At 43.1% G+C, this 18,848-nt stretch overlaps 1 protein-coding gene across 1 annotated transcript in view; it reads left to right on the top strand.

Moving 5' to 3' along the window:
* Positions 1 to 14,098, top strand: part of unc80 (unc-80 homolog (C. elegans)) — a 57,508-nt gene extending 43,410 nt beyond the window's left edge. The window contains 25 exon segments of the mRNA XM_030749581.1: positions 54 to 224; positions 310 to 402; positions 502 to 720; positions 1,054 to 1,254; positions 2,799 to 2,922; positions 3,020 to 3,145; positions 3,228 to 3,288; positions 3,291 to 3,320; positions 3,323 to 3,349; positions 3,432 to 3,569; positions 3,572 to 3,637; positions 3,709 to 3,742; positions 3,744 to 3,900; positions 3,987 to 4,029; positions 4,032 to 4,106; positions 4,109 to 4,150; positions 4,679 to 4,858; positions 4,947 to 5,038; positions 5,041 to 5,093; positions 7,134 to 7,190; positions 8,231 to 8,312; positions 9,463 to 9,568; positions 10,167 to 10,375; positions 10,981 to 11,304; positions 11,307 to 14,098. Of these exon segments, the coding sequence (XP_030605441.1) occupies positions 54 to 224; positions 310 to 402; positions 502 to 720; positions 1,054 to 1,254; positions 2,799 to 2,922; positions 3,020 to 3,145; positions 3,228 to 3,288; positions 3,291 to 3,320; positions 3,323 to 3,349; positions 3,432 to 3,569; positions 3,572 to 3,637; positions 3,709 to 3,742; positions 3,744 to 3,900; positions 3,987 to 4,029; positions 4,032 to 4,106; positions 4,109 to 4,150; positions 4,679 to 4,858; positions 4,947 to 5,038; positions 5,041 to 5,093; positions 7,134 to 7,190; positions 8,231 to 8,312; positions 9,463 to 9,568; positions 10,167 to 10,375; positions 10,981 to 11,304; positions 11,307 to 11,489 (2,893 nt within the window). The 3' untranslated portion in view covers positions 11,490 to 14,098.
* Positions 14,099 to 18,848: the final 4,750 nt, after the last annotated feature.

Here is an 18,848-nt window from a genome sequence, read left to right as displayed (position 1 = left end):
CATCCTGCAGCTCTGGTTTTCTCTCCTTATACTCTGCATGCTTCCGTCTCCAGTCTCCAGATGCTGATGGTGCTGGAGGCCTTGGTTCCCTGCTACCTCCAGAAGCTGAAGAGCAACACGGTGACGATGGAGTCTGCTTCGGCTGCCAGAGATGAGATTGCAGCCATCGCTGCTCTGGCTACATCCCTGCAGGCCCTCCTCTACAGCTCCGAGACCCTCACAAGGTTTGTCTTTCACCAATGATGACACTACTGAGCTGGATTTGTTCTTTTTAGCTGCTTTCAATCATCATAAATTGATCCTCCACAGGCCCATGACGGCCCCTCAGATGTCTCGCTGTGATCAGGGCCACAAGGGCGGCACTGCAGCTAATCACGCCATGTCCGGAGGGGTCAACACCAGGTCAGAACTTTAACTCGAGCCATCTTGCCTGTCTCAGAATAGAAGAGTGCAGTTCTAGAGTTTAGAAAACCGAGACTGAGGAGAGATTTTTGTTGTCAGGGACAATCTCCACCTGCTGGAAGAGGGCCAGGGCATGCCGAGAGAGGAGCTGGACGAGCGCATGGCCAGGGAGGAGTTCCGCCGGCCGCGGGAGTCCCTGTTGAACTTCTGCACCGAGTTTTACAAACACTGCGGGCCCCGTCTCAAAATCCTGCAGAACGTTGCAGGCGAGCCGCGGGTCACGGCTCTGGAGCTGCTGGACATCAAGTCCCACATGAGGTATGAGATGAATTACTGGCTGATTTTAAACAGTTTGCCAGGAGTCTGAAAATTTAGTTGGAAAACTGTGACTCATTTATCCTCAGCACCTACAGCTTCTTCCACAGTCTCACACAAGGCTGTTGTTGGATGGAAAACACACAGGCTTTACTTGGATTGGCTGAAATCCCAAAATGCTAAATGCTTTTAGCATTTTTTAAACTTTTTTTTTTTACATTCTAATAATAGGAATGTTCAAGAAGTACCTGTAACAGTCCTTTTGAAACTACTTCAAAGCAAACGTATACCTCAAAAACCACTTTGAAGTGCATTGAATGAATGTTTCTGCCCCAGGCTGGCAGAGATCGCCCACGCCCTGCTGAAGCTGGCGCCCTACGACACCCTAACCATGGAAAGCCGAGGCTTGCGGCGCTACATCATGGAGATGCTGCCCATCACCGACTGGTCGTCCGAGGCCGTCCGCCCCGCCCTCATCCTCATCCTCAAGAGGCTGGACCGCATGTTCAACAAGATCCACAAGATGCCCACGCTCAGGTGCGCTCGCCCTCAGGCTTTATGCAGCAGGTCTGTTGAATACAATCCCTCTTTTTTCTCCGTCTCCCTGTGAGTGTTTCGTGCTGTGCCGCTGCCGTGGTGTGTACAGTGAATAGACGGCTTCTTGGCGCTGCCTTCGTGGGTGCTGTACCGTAAGTGCTTCTGTGGACTGTGTTTTCCTGTCTGTGAGTTAAACGCATTATTGCATAAAAGTGTGTGACGATGTTTGTTCTAACAATGGATCGGTGGCAGCGCTCCTCTAAGCCGGAGGGCATCCAGTCTTTGGCCCTGGAACTCAATGTACAGGTTATTTTGTCTTTTTAGTAATGATCACATTTAAAGATTTTTTTAAAGTCTTTTAATATTTTTAATTACATTTTTCTTGGTTAAATTCTGATGCACTTTATAGCAGCAACAACCAAGAAAGTGGTTGCTATCAAAAATACCAGTGTAATATCACCATTGTCACAGTAATTACCTTTATACATGCTTTTTGTATATTCATTCATATCTGAAATCCAACTCAAACACTGAACCATAAACTTCAACTGAAAAACACCAAACTTTGATTTAATCATAAAAAGTGAAATTTTACATTTAAATCAAATTGTCAAACTTTTTTTCTGTATTCTTCAGACTGCTTCTGTAGTTGTTAAAAATGGCGGGGTTGTTCCATCTCCACTTCATCAATTTACAAAAAAATAAATAAATAAAATTGTCAGCTGACCATTTTAGATTAACCTGAAAACATTCCTGGGGAATTATACACATCTTAAAAGGAATTATGCAAATTTCAGGTCCACACTGTCATTATTTTTCTCCAAAACTGATATTGGGAGAATGAGAGAACCTCAGATTTTGAATATATTTAGAGAAACTTGCTCTTTCTAAAGAAGTTAGAAGTTTCCTGCAGAAAGAAGCAAACTTAACTCATCTCTCTGAAAATGAGTGCAAAGCAGCCAATGTCCAAACAAAAACTTAGAAAGACCTTCAGAAAGCCTTGGAGAGCTGTTGCTCAGAGCACTTTAAAAATAACAAACGTCTGGCTCCTTGGAAGCAAAATAGAAAGAACTGAGGGGCTGTTTGACTTTTGCTGTATAAATAAAATTGAATTGAATCGACTAATATTTATATATAACTTATAATAAAGAGTAACAAAAGCACAAATAGGCAAAAAAAAAACCCTTCCCTGACTATAGACTGGAGGCAGCTAGCTCAGAGGGTAACACTGCTCTGAGGTGTGACTTCACACCAGGATCTATTGCTGCAGTGTTTAGCTGGCAGTGTTTGTGAGCTTTGCAACATTTGTTGTCGTTGATGTAATTATAAAGATCTGATTATACAGTATTGGAAGAGTTATTTTATATATATATGATGGCTGAATGCACTTAATACTGATTATATGCCACATTGTGGTCATTTAAGACGTATAAAAAAAAAAAAAGAGAATTATTTTTCCCTGTGAGTATTTTTGTTGTTTTAAATCATGACAATGTGCTTGTATTCGGTTGTGGGGTGGTGGTGTGTGCTTGTTCGTTCTCCAGGAGACAGGTGGAGTGGGAGGCGGCCAGTAGCTTGATCGAGGGAATCTGCCTGACCCTGCAGCGGCAGCCGATCATCTCGTTCCTCCCACACCTCCGCTCGCTCATCAACGTCTGCGTCAACCTGGTGTGGAAGCACAAAGATGTAGAAAAAAGAAGCACTTGTTTTTGTTTTTGTATTATTTAATGGGTTTTTTTTTTTTTTTAATTGGCTGCATTGCCAGGTGATGGGTGTGGTCGGACCCTCCAGCGTGGCAGACGGGCTGCCGCTCCTCCACCTCAGCCCCTACCTCTCTCCCCCGCTGCCCTTCAGCACCGCCGTGGTCCGGCTGGTTGCTCTGCAAATTCAGGTACAGCAGATGAAGCCATCAAGCATCCACTCATAAACAAGCTGCTCCTCCCACTAACGCTGGTTCCTTCCATTTTTTCCAGGCCTTGAAGGAGGACTTCCCGCTCAGTCATGTGATCTCCCCTTTCACCAATCAGGAAAGGCGGGAGGGATGCTGCTCAACCTGCTTATTCCCTTTGTTTAACAGTGGGATCCGGGAGCAAAGGTAAGGTTTTATTGTGGTTGGAGTACGAGAAGTTAAACCTTAAACAGCTCTTTGGATTTTTTCGTGTTTTTTCTCCATGCAGACAGCCCCCACCTGGAGCAGCCGGAGATCTTCCTTCTCCTGCAGACGGTCATCAATATCCTTCTCCCCCCTCGGATCATCTCCACATCTCGCACCAAGAACTTCATGCTCGACGCCTCTCCGGCTCACTGCTCCACGCCGGCGACCCGGGGAAAGATCTGCGCAGGGAGGGATTAGCAGAGTCCACGAGCCAGGCTGCTTATTTAGGTACGATAAGAGAAGCGAGAATGTTTTCTAGCTTGCTTTGCCTTTCTCTTCTCATCCGCTTCCCTCCACAGCTCTGAAGGTGGTGCTGGTTGCTTCGAGCGCTCGCTGGGAACCAGTGGTATCGGTTGAGCCTGCAGGTGAAAGAGATGGCTCTGAGGAAGGTGGGCGGCTTGGCCTTCTGGGACTTCATCGACTTCATTGTCCGAACCCGTATCCCTATTTTTGTCCTGCTCAGACCCTTCATACAGTGCAAAGGTAAAGGAGCAGAGCTTCAACCTTCTGTTCCTTCAACAATTCTGAAATGTTGGGTTTCGTCGTCTTCATTTTTCTTCTGTCTTACCTTTCCTAGTTGCTGACCCAGCCGGCCGAATCCCAGGAGGAGATCACAGCACGCACCACATCGCTGACCAGCTGGAGCGGCGCTTCATCCCACGACCTCTTTGCAAGAGCTCGCTGTTTGCAGAGTTCAACATGAGCTCAAGATCCTCAAAGAGGCTGTGCACAGCGGCTCGGGTCAGATACTTACACTAAAACTTAAGCATAAGGAATAATGCAGTATGCTATTGTCATATTTTCAAAATAAAAGCATTTAATTTCTTATTAAAATGTTTCCTATGTAATTATCAACTCCTATCTCCCTTCAGCCATTTTTAAGTCTAGCACTGGCAACAGTCCCATTGCGGGTCCACTCCGAATATATTTGATAAGCTCAGCAGCAAAATCCACAAACCTTGTTGTTTTATATAGGAACTACTTTCTTTCTCCCAAACTTACCATTGCCCAAACACTATTAATGTTTACATTGTGTAATAGGTTAACTGAATAATTTAAAAACATGTATTTATTATAAATAACCTCTTATGGCCCACCTGCACCACCTTAACAGGCCACCAGGGGCCGTTAAGGCCACACTGTGGCAATCACAGATCTAGATGGATAAACAGCACTGCAGGATGGAAGAATAACACGAACATGTCCTTTAAATGTTTTCAGAAGGAACCATTAGCTCCTCTTTCATTTATGGTGATTTCTACCCCACAGCATATCAAGGCAAGACATCCATCAGCACAGTGGGCACCTCTACGTCAGCCTACCGCCTCAGCTTGGCCACGATGTCGCGCTCCAACACAGGCACCGGCACAGTTTGGGAACAGGACAGCCAACCATCACGGCAACCCTCGCAGGACACACTCAGCCGCACCGATGAGGATGATGAAGAGAGTCAGAAATATTTCCCTCTTAACAGCCATTTTTGCTCATTGTTGTAAATTTGAAGTGAAGTCACTGCCCTACGTTCCTCTCGCTCCAGATGACTCCATGAGTATTCCCAGCGTGGTGAGTGAGCACGAGGCCTTCCTGCCCAGGATGATGTCGGAGCGCCGTTTCTCCCAGCACGTCACCGCTCAGCGGCCTCTCAGCCCGAGGCCCCCCGCACCACCATGCTGCCCAGCCAGAGGTAACATTTCCCACTCCCAGTGGAAGGCACACATAGGTACGAAAAGGTGTGGTTTCGTCAGACAGAAGAGATCTTAGGTGTTTTACTGTTAGGCCACACATAGCAGGCATTCCTCTTATTTACTCATAATTAAATCAGCAAATCTGTTTTCCATTAAATCTGAGGAGTCTTGCTGGGTCAAAACACTGGCTGTTTGATAAAGGAAGCCTTGGATAATACGCAACAAGTTTTCCTGTGCTTGGAAAGTAAAGATGAGGTGGTGTGGAACCAATAAAAAGACATTTGAGACCTATTGAAAGGACAAAAGGAGGTAAAATGCATTATCACCTTTCAAAGATACATGGCCTAGCTCAGTTCTTTCTATTTTCAGTCATTTTATCAGGACTGGGTTATGAAGACATATATTATACAAACTCTGTATTGTGTTGTATGTGATTCTCAACCACAGGTTACACTGAGTCATGAAAATTACCCCAAAATTAGAGACGTATAATCAGTTAGCTCTACGGGAGTTCAAAGTTCAATCTGAGGGTTGAAGAATGAGGCTAACTGGTACCTCTAATGGCCACTTGAGGCTAAAAAAAAAAAAAAAAGGCCTACAGCCCCCCGGGAAAGTTTTGATTATATAACTCAGTTTAGGCCTGGAGACCAGTTGGTGACCTCGTGGCAACCTCCTGACCCTGGGGGAGAATGTGTTTTCCCCGACCAGTTGGCAAATGGTTGCAGGCTGTCGCCAGGTGAAATCGGCCTCGAAGAGGGTTCTGCATCAAAAACTTTGCTTGCTTTGGTTGCCAGCAGATCGCTGTGGTCGCCCCAAGTTTGTAGGGGAGACGCCAACTGGTCTGCGAATGCCCACTAAGTAACTGAGAAACCGTGAAAAATGCAAAAGAAACTGCAAACGGTGACCGTTTTTCAGATTTCACGATGACTCTGTGGTTAGTCAGCCAGTGTTTACAGACAAATTGGCGTCTTACCTACAAACTGGGAGCGACTCTGGCAGTCTGCTAGTAACCAAACCAATCGCATGGATGTTTTTGGTGCAGGATGGTATACGTCTTTACAGCCAGCGAACTCCAGCAACTACTCACCAATACATATATTTCCCTAGTATCCAAGTGGTTGCCAGGGGTCACTGATCAGTCTCTGGGTATGTTAACCTGTATGTCATTCTGGGGCATGCAGGTTAACATCATGTGATAGCAGTCACATGACTGCGAAAAATGCTCATTCTGGCTTCATGAAAACCCAGTGGGGGTGATTTTATGTACAAATTAGATTATATAAGTCTGTTTAAGCTGTTTTAAGGCTTAACTCAGACAACACCAACCCTAACTCTAATCCTAGACAATCAGTATATGTACTTCTTGTTCTTTAGGGGTTAGAGTGGGATTAGGGTTATGGCCAATGATGTCTTAGATCTCAAAGGGTTACAGTGGGTTTGTGCTTCGGTGTTAAGTCTACGCCGTCCCTGGCGTGCAAATGTTAGTATGTTATTAATCTGTGAACACACTTACTGTACAGCCTGTAAATGCAGCCTGCTAACCACACAAGCTAGCATCAGCTGATAACTTGACCCTCATATAATAGTTGACTCCTGGCTACAAAAAAGTTAAGATGGCAACACCGTAAAGCTATAATCGAGAACCACCGTGCTTCTGTCCTCCTGGTCGAACTCATCTAATGAGGTCATTTCTGTTTTCAGGGCAGCTTTCAAGAAATGTTCAGCTCTTGCTTTGTTTATTATGTAGCATGTAGAATTGACATATTGACAAGAATCAACCAATCATATCCCACTATCACAGTCATATTTTTCTGTGTATATCTCTGTTGATTTATAATGTTTTTTATTAAGCATTCTCAGGGCAGCGTTAAGACTCTGTTTCATGGTAAGAGTGTTAAAAATAAAAAGTCTGCTCTAGCTTTGGTAAGAGGAAACACCCTGGCTTGTATAACCCCCCTAAGTAAGGGGCTCAGGGTGGTGATGGATCTCACTACACTCCCTAAACTCCCATTTTCCCCGCTTCGCCCCCCTTTTTACAGTGAACCCAATGTGCTAGATGAGTCCCAGGGCCTTCTGCAGGAGGGTAACCTCTCTAGGTACAGTGGCCCTCTCTCTGTCTGTGTCCCGCTGGTGCATTCTTGCATCTGTCCGCCACTGGGAGGGGCATTGCCTCAGGACGGCCACCTCTACTGGCCGCTTCACTGTTGATCACTCATCCGCATCCAATCAAATCGCCTTGGCCCGCCACACCTCCCTCCCACCTACCTGTCTCTCTCTCTCTCTGTGTGGGTCCAATGTGCCTTGTCTCTTTCCCTTACACCCCACCTCACTTCCCCTTGAGCTCCACACTGACCCTCATCTTCTCAGCTCATCCGCTGTGCTATCCTAACCAGCCCCCCCCCCCCCCCCCCCCCCCCCCCCCCTTTGAGAAAAAAAAAAAGAGGGCCCCATCAGCCCCTGGGGCCAGGGAGCTCTCTGCCTCTGTTCTTCCTCTGTTAGCTGTGGGTCTTTATAGTTAATGTGCCATCACTAAAGTCAGCCTCTCATTGGTGCCATGGTGTTTCATACTGTTTAAGTGTCTATCAGGCTTCTCGCTGATCAAATTGGGCGTCCAATTGTGGATACCAATCTGGAGGGGCACAAGGGAACTGGGGTGGCAACACAAAAAACAAACACAAAAACAAAAGAAACAAAGAACACCTTTGTTGTTTTCTTTGTTGAGAAACCAATTTTAATTCTGCTCTGTCTGTTTCATGGTTATATGGGAATATTTTGATAGTGTTTCAGGGGGATTTTTAGTACAAAAAGAGACAAGTTGCTTTGTGAGGGTTGCCGCTCCAGCCCCTGTTATCCCCTGTTGTGTTTTTAGTGTTCGAATCAAAGCAGCACTGTTTTGTTTTTTTCTGTACTGTGACTGGGTGTCTTGTAGCATACTGTGCGTGCTGTGTAGTGAGTGAATGGGTAGAGTAGCTGCAACATCTTGTTGTGATGAGAGTTTACTGACAGCTGGGGATGCGCAGCATTTCAGTCCCTTCACGGTGACGTCGTGTTTCCGTGTGTTTTGTGTGGGCGCGCGTGGATGTGTATGTGTGTGTGTGTGTGTGTGTGTGTGTCTCTTTATGATCGACTGAACCAGGGTGGCGAGTGTGCAGAGCGAACCAGGTCAGCAGAACCTCCTGATCCAGCCTCCGTTGGGAAGAAAGCGAGGACTGAGACAGGTGTGGACATCACCTCTGTTTTTCATGTGTCGCATTTAAACACATACGGATCAAAAATGAAATGGAAAATCTAAAAATATATTTGCAAAAATTATATTAAGAAATAAAAATAATTAAAAAAAATAAAAGTTTCAGACATTTCCACATTTTTTGTTGGATTTTTAACAAAAGCCAAACAACATGACAGAATTAAAAAAATATTTTTATATGAATACATTCTGAAAAAAGAGAATGAAAAGTTATACAAGTTTAAAAAGGTAAAAAAAAATATGAGGGTGTGTATTAAGGATGAGGATCTGAGAATGGTTTTTTTTTTAATATTTAGTTAAAATTCACAAATGCAGTGAATATGAGCCAGTTGATTTATTGCACTTTTGAATGCGAGCAAAAAAAAATCCCCTGGAATAATTAAAATTAAAAAAAATAATTATAGAAATACAGGGGGAAATAGTAAATAACTGTAATTCAATTTTTTGTAGAGTTTTTTTTAATAATTTGAATTTAAATTCCATCGTGTAATAAAGACATTTTATTTTATGTTCATTTTTTAATATAAATAGGAGTCATACAACATGAGAGAATTTAAAGACTACTACTACTAATAATAAAGTAATTAAAAAAAACAAGAAGTAATGGAGAAATTATTTATGCTTCTAATAATTAATTAAAATCCAGACATTCACTCAATATGGGCCATTTGAATTATCACACAGACTTTTAAGTATTAGGCAAAATTTGTAATTTTTCATAATAATTTAAAACTTTATGTAAGAAATAAAATAACAGCAAACAAAAATCAATTATATATTCAATTCAATTCAATTTTATTTATATAGCACCAAATCACAACAAGCAGTCGCCTCAAAGCGTTTTATATTGTAAGGTAAAGACCCTACAATAATTACAGCGAAAACCCAACAGTCAAAACGACCCCCTATGAGCAGCACTTGGCGACAGTGGGAAGGAAAAACTCCCTTTTAACAGGAAGAAACCTCCAGCAGATCCACGCTCAGGGAGGGGCAGTCATCTGCTGTGGAAATCTGCTGGATGTGGAAGTATGAACTATGCATCTAGTTTTCAATTATGTTTTTTTTTTTTTTCTTAAATCATTCATTCAATCATTCATGGTTTTTCTTTGAATTTCCTGCAGATGCGACGCCCCCTGCTGTCCATTCCAAAGACTGAACCGCGCGGTCGATCCGGAGCGAGGCTTTCTACGACGCGCAGGAGCATCCAGCCGAAGAACAAACCACTGGGTAACAGCACGCATGCTTTCATCTGTCTTTTCTTAGATAAGCGACGGTGAAAGCGCATCGCGCGTCTTAAAATGATGATAAAGGATGAGTGACTCACTTTAAAAGTAACAGCCAAACTCACCCTGCATTTCAGATCAAGCGCACAAGTCAAATCTAGACCGATAAATACTTAAACCCATTAAAATACTTTATTTATTATCAGTGTGCTGACTTGAACTGACCCGCCCTTCCCATTCACGACCTCTGTCTTTGTTCCAATGCTGTTTGTTGTACCACCTGCCACCAGACTGACTCTTCTCACTCTGTTCTGTCTCATGCCTTTGTTTCGAAATAAAGAAACTTTATTGGACTGTGAAGGTGAGACACTGAACTCTTAACCCTTCCTCTCCACCCTGCAACGGCTCGCCCCTTCTATCTGCAACCTCACCCAATAGGGCGCTCTGCATGTCTGTCTTGCATTACCTCCCCGATCCCTGCCTCCCCCTCTCCTGTCCCGTCCCTGCCTCCACTCTTTTTGGTGCTGCTGATGTGTTAGCGAGTCGCTAGCTGGCGCTGTCGTCTCTGTTTTGACCGCGTGCGCATGCATGTCTGCCCACAGCGCATGGAGACCAAAAGAGGTCAGTCACCTTTACAGAGAATCAAGGCCAGCAGGCGCCTGCGGGTGGGGCCCCGACTCCCAGCACCGTGGATCCACCAGCCGAGGGTAGAGGGACGAGTCCTGTTCCATCAAAGTCCCCAACCCTGGAAGTGCCCCCCACCCCTTCACCCACAATCACTGCTGATCTGCACGGACCTACAAATGCACAGGTAGGACCAGCTGAGGGAGGAAATACAGAACTCTGTCCATGTATTTATAAGCTGCTTATTCTGTGGACATAAAGAGCAGCGTGGTCAGTTTTTAAAAATAAAAAAAAAAATGAGACATGAATTTTCATTAGGAAACACAGAATGTACAAAATTCGGTGTAAAACAAAGACATCTGAAAACTCCAGTTTTTATTTCAAAACGTCCACTTTATTTCAAATTACTTTCAGAATAAGGATGCTTTTCTTTGCACTGTTGTCTGTATGTAAAAAACAAACAGGGCGGAGCCACGTATATGAGTGGATGTTGTTTTGACCATATCTTCATGACTAAATATAGTGGGTTGCTACCATGTGATTAATTAGTAACGAGTAGCTGAACAGGTGTACCTAACAGACTGGCTGGTGAGTGGACCCAGTATTGAGCCCTGTGGCACCCCTTTTAACCAGACCATCTGGCGCCATTCCTCAAGTTTGATCTATCCTCTATGTTTAAGGAGATAAAAATATAATTTTATGTCTTATAATTTGGGTGAACTGGCCCTTTAATAGTGTTGTCTGTATGTTTTTGAAAGCTGAAATTTCAGGATCAGGTGTATTCCTGCACAGGTCCCTCCAGTGATGAGCAGCAAGGAGAAGAGAGAGCAGTGGGGGCTCCGCAGCAGCCTCTCCCCTCCCCCCTCCATCTCCCGCCCTTCCACTCCAACACCCCCATCCCGAACTTGCTCCCCTCTGTCCCTCTCTAGAACCTGCTCCCCTCTCCCTTTGTCCCGCACCTCCTCTCCTCTCCCGCCACCGCTTCCGGTGCTGACCACAGCGCCTGCCCCGGGCCCTCCACCGCCACCACCGCTCTACCACCAAGTCCTCTCGTTCCTCCTCCTCCGCCACCACTGGGGCCTTCCAGGATCAGAGAGAGCCCCGGGGACGAGGACACGACAGCTCTGCTGCCACGCAGCGACACCCTACTGCAGCTCAGCGAGGACGACGGCACAGAGAACCCGCTTCTCGCCCCACTGCTGTCCCCCCCTTCACCCCGCCGGTCACCCCGCTGCTCTCCTCGCCGCTCTCCCCTGCCCCTATCCCCCGTCGACCTGGACCTGGATGAGTCCCATGTGTGAGAGAGGTGACAGGCGGATTGTTTTTCTATCCAGAGGCTCAAAAAAACCACAAAAAAGCAAAGTTTAGATTTCCCTGAAAGTCGTAAACAGTTGGAAAGGACGGGAATGTTTTGACTTTATGTCTCCCAAATGAAGAAAACTCCTTCCTCTGTCTGAAATATAACATCAGAGTCACTCTTTTATCTTATCTCTCCTCAGTCTGAGGGTTGAATGTATGTCAAAGCAGCAATCTACATCATATCTCATCTCCTATCCCGACCATCACCCCAAGAGTAGAAGTTTATTTTTTAGTCATACTGTATTATTATTTAAAATTCCAAATGAAATAGAAAAGACGTCTATACTGAAAAAGGACATGATATAACATATAAAGTGGTGCAGATTTATATAAACATTATAAAGAGCCATTCTAAAGATAAAGTGGGTGACTTAGCTTAGCGCCTTTTATTTTAAATGAAGGGAATAAATATATAATACAGTACATGTATTTTAAACACAATGTGTGATCATATAGAAGTGGACTATGAAGCATTGTAATCGAGAAGTCTATGAGATTTTATATTTTAGAAAAATGTTTATTCTTTGTCCCTGCAAAGTGTTCACAGAACAAGTCGATGTGTTTTCAGCTGAAAGGTGACGGGCAGAATGTCCAACGCTTTAAGTGACGCAGTTTTTAAAGAAAACATCTCAGCATTGATCAAGACTTTTCTATTGGCGCTGTTGAAAAATCAAAGTTTGAGATAAGTTAGAGACACTCAACAAGATAATCTTAACAAATTTAACACTTTTTTTTTTTTGGTAGCGTAAATGCAATCCTAAAACGAAAGGCTAACATTAAGATACAAACATGACTTTCACGTGTTAAGACTTTATGATGTGTGGTCATGCTCCCTATATTACAACACAGTCTCACAGCACTTTATGAAATAGCTGCGACCTTTGTGTTTATGGATGTGTAATTCATATTTTCCACTTTTGAAAGGCAGAACAATAAGTCTACGGTTGCAGGAACTGCAGGGTTGCATGGATATCTGGGGTTGCAGGAATTGCAGGGTTGCAGGGAATGCCGGGTTGTTGGAATCGCATGTATTGGAATCCATTCACCCCATACATCAGAGGCCTACACATCACATTTATACATTTTTGAAATATGTTTCAATTAAAAATGTTTCGGTGATGGGTTTAGAAAAAAAACACCAAAAAAACCATTTCACATTTTGTTGTGAGACTGGGCTGCATACCAAGCTTCCTCAAGCTTGTCAGCAAACATCCTCCATCAGATGTGTAAAAGCTTCAAAATTTGTATTTCCTGATCAGTTTTTTATGTGGCAGAAGGAAAAAAGTGGAAATGCCTGACACTTATGTCAGCCACAGATCTGATTTCAGGTTAAGAAGAAAGTAGCAGACGGTTGCTGCAGCAGCCCGTTACCTCTCTCCCACCAATTCCCTGTGATGGTGCAGACCCAGTTCTGCCCTGGTGCCCCACACTTAAGCAGTTTACTACATAGTGTCACTATAAGAAGTGGAAAGAAAATCACTGAACTTCAAGAATTTCATGTGGCAGATCCTCCCTGAAATCAGAGGTTTCATCTTCGGGGGGCCCAGCAGGTTTGCGTCGCCTTGCTGGTGCCAGCAGCTGAGTACCGTCTCTGCTTCAGCTGCACCGACTTAACGGAAATGCAGTGATAAACTGACCGATTTCCCCTTTAATTGCAAAGACACTACATTTGAATGTGTTTCATCTGTCTGTTTGTTTTCTTCTGAACTGGAAAAAGGCAGAAATGAAGAAAGCAGGTTGTAGATTTTGGATTCACCGGTAGATGAATAAACCAAACTCGGTTTTACTGCCGCTGTCATTGTGCAGTCATGACGTCCTGCCTACGTCCCATTGCTATCAACGATAACTCTACAGTGTGTGTCGTGCACAATATTTTATTTGTGACCAAAGACTGTATCTTTAATAGCAGTTATATAGAGAAATAAGCAGATAATATTTACAGAGACACACTCGTACTGGTGTTGCTGTGCAGGTCATGCTGTTCTGTTTGTGTCTGTGATGTCTTATATTCGGCGGGGGGTGATTGCAACTGTGACAATGCAGTAGATAGACATTACCTCGTTGCTCATTTCATGCCTTAACAGAGACGTCTGTGTGCATCGGTTTATTTACTCCAGTGAAAACCTCATACCTCCAGAGCATCTACTGAAAACAGTCCCGCGGTGCGCCCGTTTGTTTCCCGTCTGCCCTGTTCGTCAAACGTAGCTGCTCACTAGCCTCACAGTCAAACCTCTCTGTGCGCTGTCGTGCTACAGAAGACAAAACGTGCCATAAGTCACACCAATGCACTGTGAGTGTTTTTAATGTTAGCCGCTTTCTTTCTTAAGTTTTGCCTTTTCGTGTCGCAGTTTTGTGGGTACGTGGAGATTAAAGTTATGCAGAGAGAATTCACATATAATTCCTAGTCTAATGTTTCAAAATGCATACCATGCCAAACCCAGAGCGTGAAGGAGAACCGGCGGTCCGGGTTTGTTGTATCGGAGCACCCTTTAAATGTAACATGTCTGTGTCGAATGATGTCTTCGTTGTGCAAAGATTAAATAATAAAGCTTCTGTATATCTGAATATTTCCTAAATATATAAATAAATGGATATTGTTTACAATGTTTTTCAGCTTTCTGTCTGTTTTGGGGATCTATTGGTTGTGCCTAGAGTGGGTGGCTAAATCTGGGATCTAAGGATCAAATCCAGGGGTGTCGCCTAATTTTGAGTCCATCTTTTCTTCTCACTGGTTTTAAATAATGAATAATGATCTTCAGGCTTTTTCCAGTGTTTATAGAAGCATTTTATAGGAGCTGCTCTTCAGCAGTGCTCCGGAGAGTAAGGGAAGCTCGCTGCTCATCACAGGGAGGGTCAGACTGAGGGTCTTCTTCATACTGTGTAGCTGGGTGGTGTTTTTTGTTTGTGTTTTTACATAACAGAACAAAAATTATTTTGTCTGATCTTTACAATAATATAATATTCATTAATAGGTGCTGCCTGTTTCTACCTGTATTAGCTTACAGCAGGGCTCTTCAACTCCAGGCCTCGAGGGTCGGTGTCCTGCAGGTTTTAGATGTGTCCCTGATCCAACACACCTGAATCAAATGGCTGAATTACCTCCTCAGGATGCAGTCAAGTTCTCCAGAGTCCTGCTAATGACTTCTATATTTGACTCAGGTGTGTTGAAGCCAGAGGTGGGAAGTAACGAAGTACAAATATTTCGTTACTGTACTTAAGTAGATTTTTTAGGTATCTGTACTTTACTTGAGTATTTATTTTTCTGAGTACTTTTTACTTTTACTCCCTACATTTTTACACAAGTATCGGTACTTTCTACTTCTTACATTTTCAAAACAGACTCGTTACTTTTTAACGTCAGAGAGAAGTTTGCATTTCCGGTCAGTGCGCCGTCAAACATCAAACGATCTGAGCCTAAACGGAGGAATATTAACATATAAGAGACGATCGTACTGGCGTATCCTCCATCACCGGGGCTTATCGGGTACAAAGGGATTAAATACACAAACCCATGTAATTAATGTCTCATTTATAGCGCTATAATCAGGGGTCACAGCGGGCCGGACCGAATCCGTAAGTTATGCTCGCGGGACATAAACAGCTTAGCTGAAGAGGAGCGAGCATGAAGGGAGTAACATGTGGCAGGTAAATGCAACGTTTCTAAATGCTCAACAAATATCAGCAAACACACAAAGTGTGTGCAGTTTGTCACACAGTGTGTCTGCGAGCTAAAAGAAGAGCTGCTGCATTTCATGGAGAGCAAAGAGAGAGAAGTTCACTCAGAGATGGAGAAAGAGGACAGGAGAGGAAGAAGAGAGGTTAGAATTAAAGGTAAGGACTGGAAAACAAACTGAAGTATGCTGACTTTGTGTTATTCAAAGATTGGATGAAAATACTGCAGTTTAGTGTGTAATAAATAGGTTATCTTGTTGTACTGTATTTACAGTAAAGCTCTGTGTTGGTGCACTTTGTGTTGATGGTCAGAGTTACAGGTTACATCAGTGCAGCAGAGATGAGTTTGAATCAAAGCTGCTGATGCTGAGATTCATTCACTGAATCCAACATTTCTACAGCCTGTATGCTGTCAGTGTAGGGATGGAGATCAGCTCAGATAGCTGTGAAATACTGGGTTACATCTTTGTGAGTTCAGTTCATCCACACAGAGCAGTAAACCTCAGAGCAGCAGCAGCAGGTCAGCTGATCACAGCCTGCACACCAACATCATTTACTGCAGCTCACAATAGAAAGCTGTGATTCTTCTCTCCATGCAGAGCCACTACAGCTGATCTTAGGGTTCCTCCAGCTTCTGAATCCCACTGTAACCCCTGAGTATCCTCATGTTGGTGTTTAGGTGGAGGCACAGTCACCCTCTACTATGGAGGACACAGAGAACAGAGCTGTGCTTAAATTCCCTTTCACAGTTTGTGATTCAAGCTGAGTACATTCATTAGAATTAAAATTTAGATTGGAATAACGTTTGTGTTCTCATGTATTATTTTATATTATTACAATAATATATAATAAGGTTCAGTTAGCTTTACACAAAAATAGCAGGTAGAAACGTCCTCCAAAGAGCTACTTTTACTTTCTTACTTTGAGTAAATTTCAGAGCCTGTACTTTTTTACTTTTACTTAAGTAGAGAAGTTGAACCAGTACTTCGACTTTTACCAAAGTATTTTTTAACACAAGTACTTGTACTTCTACTTAAGTACAGAATGTTAGTACTTTTGCCACCTCTGGTTGAAGCAGAGACATATCTAAAACCTGCAGGACACCGACCCTCGAGGCCTGGAGTTGAAGAGCCCTGGCTTACAGTACTAAAAATCATGAATTGTTGTGTTCATGTCCCTCAGAGTTCAGGATCCAAGTCCTACTTGTCCTGTTTTATGTGGTCATATTTAAAAATAAAAATCAAGTGCTTCAGAAAACACGACGCAAACATTTTACGTTGTATTTCAGAGACCACGACCTCGAGCAACATCATTCAGGTCCCCAAGGCACAGGGATGGGTTTTGGCACCCTCTAAAGAGGTCTGAGCCAAAAGAAAATGAGCAGTTAGTCAGTTTGAGGTCAGAACAGTCAAAAACAAGAAAGGCCTGTGTCAATTATACAGACTGCTTTGAAGGGCAGCCAGATCATTTTAAATTGCCAAGCTGTGGAAGCTTGTTTCTGCCATTGAAAAGCAAATATGCCCAGTAGAGCTAAGTTGAAAGTTTGAGTTAACAATTTCAAGTCACTGATGATCAGTTAATCAAGTGAATCTGATTAGCAGCACCTGGCTGCTACTTACCCTCTTAATTCCTGTGGAAGCAGTATGGTTGGACTTGGTTTTTCACAGGACTGTATATACGTAGTTACAGCAGTAGAGTAAGTTTCAAATAATGAGGTCAATGTATCTATGAGCAAATCCTCTGACTTTAGACCACTCTAAATGCTCAGATTCAGAAAGTATTTATACTGTTATATGGTTATACGAAGCACATGGCTCTATGAACACAGAAGCCCCGCCCACCTTCTATTCAAACCGTCTGCTCGCAAGAAGCAGCCAATGAGAAGACAGTTGACTTAAAGGGAGAGAGAGAAGGGAGCTAAAAGAGCTTATTTCAGACAGAATGAACTGAGATGCTGTACCAAGGCCATGTATGAGAGAAATATGGATTATTTTTGAACAGTTAATCATGCAAAGCTACTCTAGCAGAGTCCAAGAATAAAAATATGGAACTGGATAATTAGGCCATTGGGCCTGGGTAGGTGTAGCTTTCACATGCCTGTATAATGATGCCAATGTGCAGAGGAACAAATGCTAAAGCGAACCAAACACGGCATACAACTGATATGCAATTTATTGGATTATTAGCACACAAGTCCATTTCTTTTCTACATCAGGTTTCCTTCAGTGCATTTCAGAGGCCAGCAAGACAACCAGAAGAATTCAAAAACCAGGAGGATGTCCAAACCTACAACAGAAGTGCACGGTCCAAGTCTCAACATAGAGCACTGATTTTTAAAAACCCGAAAAAAAAAAAGAAATCAAAACACACACATAAACAATACATATGTCATTGCATCGGTCAGATAAGTGGGTGATGACTGCTGCACTCCTTCGCTGAAAGACGCACACATGAAGAGTTTGCATAAGGCACCAAGACTTGGAGGGAGTAGCTTATCGATGGCAGGGTGGGTTTCTGCTTTAGCGGAGATGAAACACACAGGAGAAACACTTGTATGTCACAGTACAGCAGACTGGAACAAAACTGGAAAACAAAACACTGATCGAACAAGAAATATCGAACAAGTGGTGCTAAAAATAAGAAGGGCAAAACAGGGGAAGGACACACATTTAAAGAAAATATTTATTTGCATTACAAAGGAAGCAAACTTGGTTAAAAGCTTTGACGACAGACATCTGGAAACGTAAGTGATGCATTCACAGGAGATGAAGACTTTGCAATTATGCTGCAGGATTTTCCCCCAAACACTGCAAAACCACAAAAGAAAACAAAAGATACGAAGAGTGGCATAGCAATTTTTTTTTAAAGAAGCATTCACCTGTGCCTGAATCGTTTGATCATTTAATAAAATGTGGTCATTTTCAATCTACAAAATCCCATTCCAGCAACGTGAACCTGTCCAAACAAACAACAAAAAAAACCCCAAAAAACAAAACAAAACAAAAAGAATATTAAAAGCATTCGACATTACTCCAATTACTGCCAAATTCAGTGGACATGTTGGCTGGTTATTGGGTCATTAAGCCATTTTAAAACACTGTAATTGAGGTGGGTTTTTTGTCTATTTACCTACAGTCTAAATCATAGTGGATTACAAATGCACTAAAAACACTTATATTAAGGTCGGCTGATTGGATGAATATATCAGCTAACTGCAATTAGCCACATCAGCACCATTTCATGTCATTAACGCACAATTCTTTTTGTCTCACTTTCCTAATTTAGTGGTCTGTCTCTTTGAAAACCGAACTCAGCAAGTGCAACGGATGAGTATCGCCACAAGGTGGTGCCTCCTTGCTTTTTGACATGTTAAGCCCCAGTGGAGATTTTTATCATAGCGCTGTACAGACCTGACGGGTGAACGATGAAGCGAGATTAATGGGTTAGTGAGATAAGTTTAGCCTAAAGTCAGAGTTTACACCATCACAAAGGTAAATCACCATGTGGTAACTTACATCAAATACATAACCTGCTCCGGAAAAGGTTATGTTCAGAGTAGAGTTGATATTAGCCATTTGCTGATCGATCGGTATCAACATTTATAAACAGCTGATAAAGGAAACTTTAAA

Source organism: Archocentrus centrarchus, chromosome 2 (assembly GCF_007364275.1).
Source record: "Archocentrus centrarchus isolate MPI-CPG fArcCen1 chromosome 2, fArcCen1, whole genome shotgun sequence".
NCBI lineage: Eukaryota > Metazoa > Chordata > Actinopteri > Cichliformes > Cichlidae > Archocentrus > Archocentrus centrarchus.
Note: the sequence above shows the minus strand (reverse complement) of the source record. Positions and strands in the feature narration are given on the sequence as shown.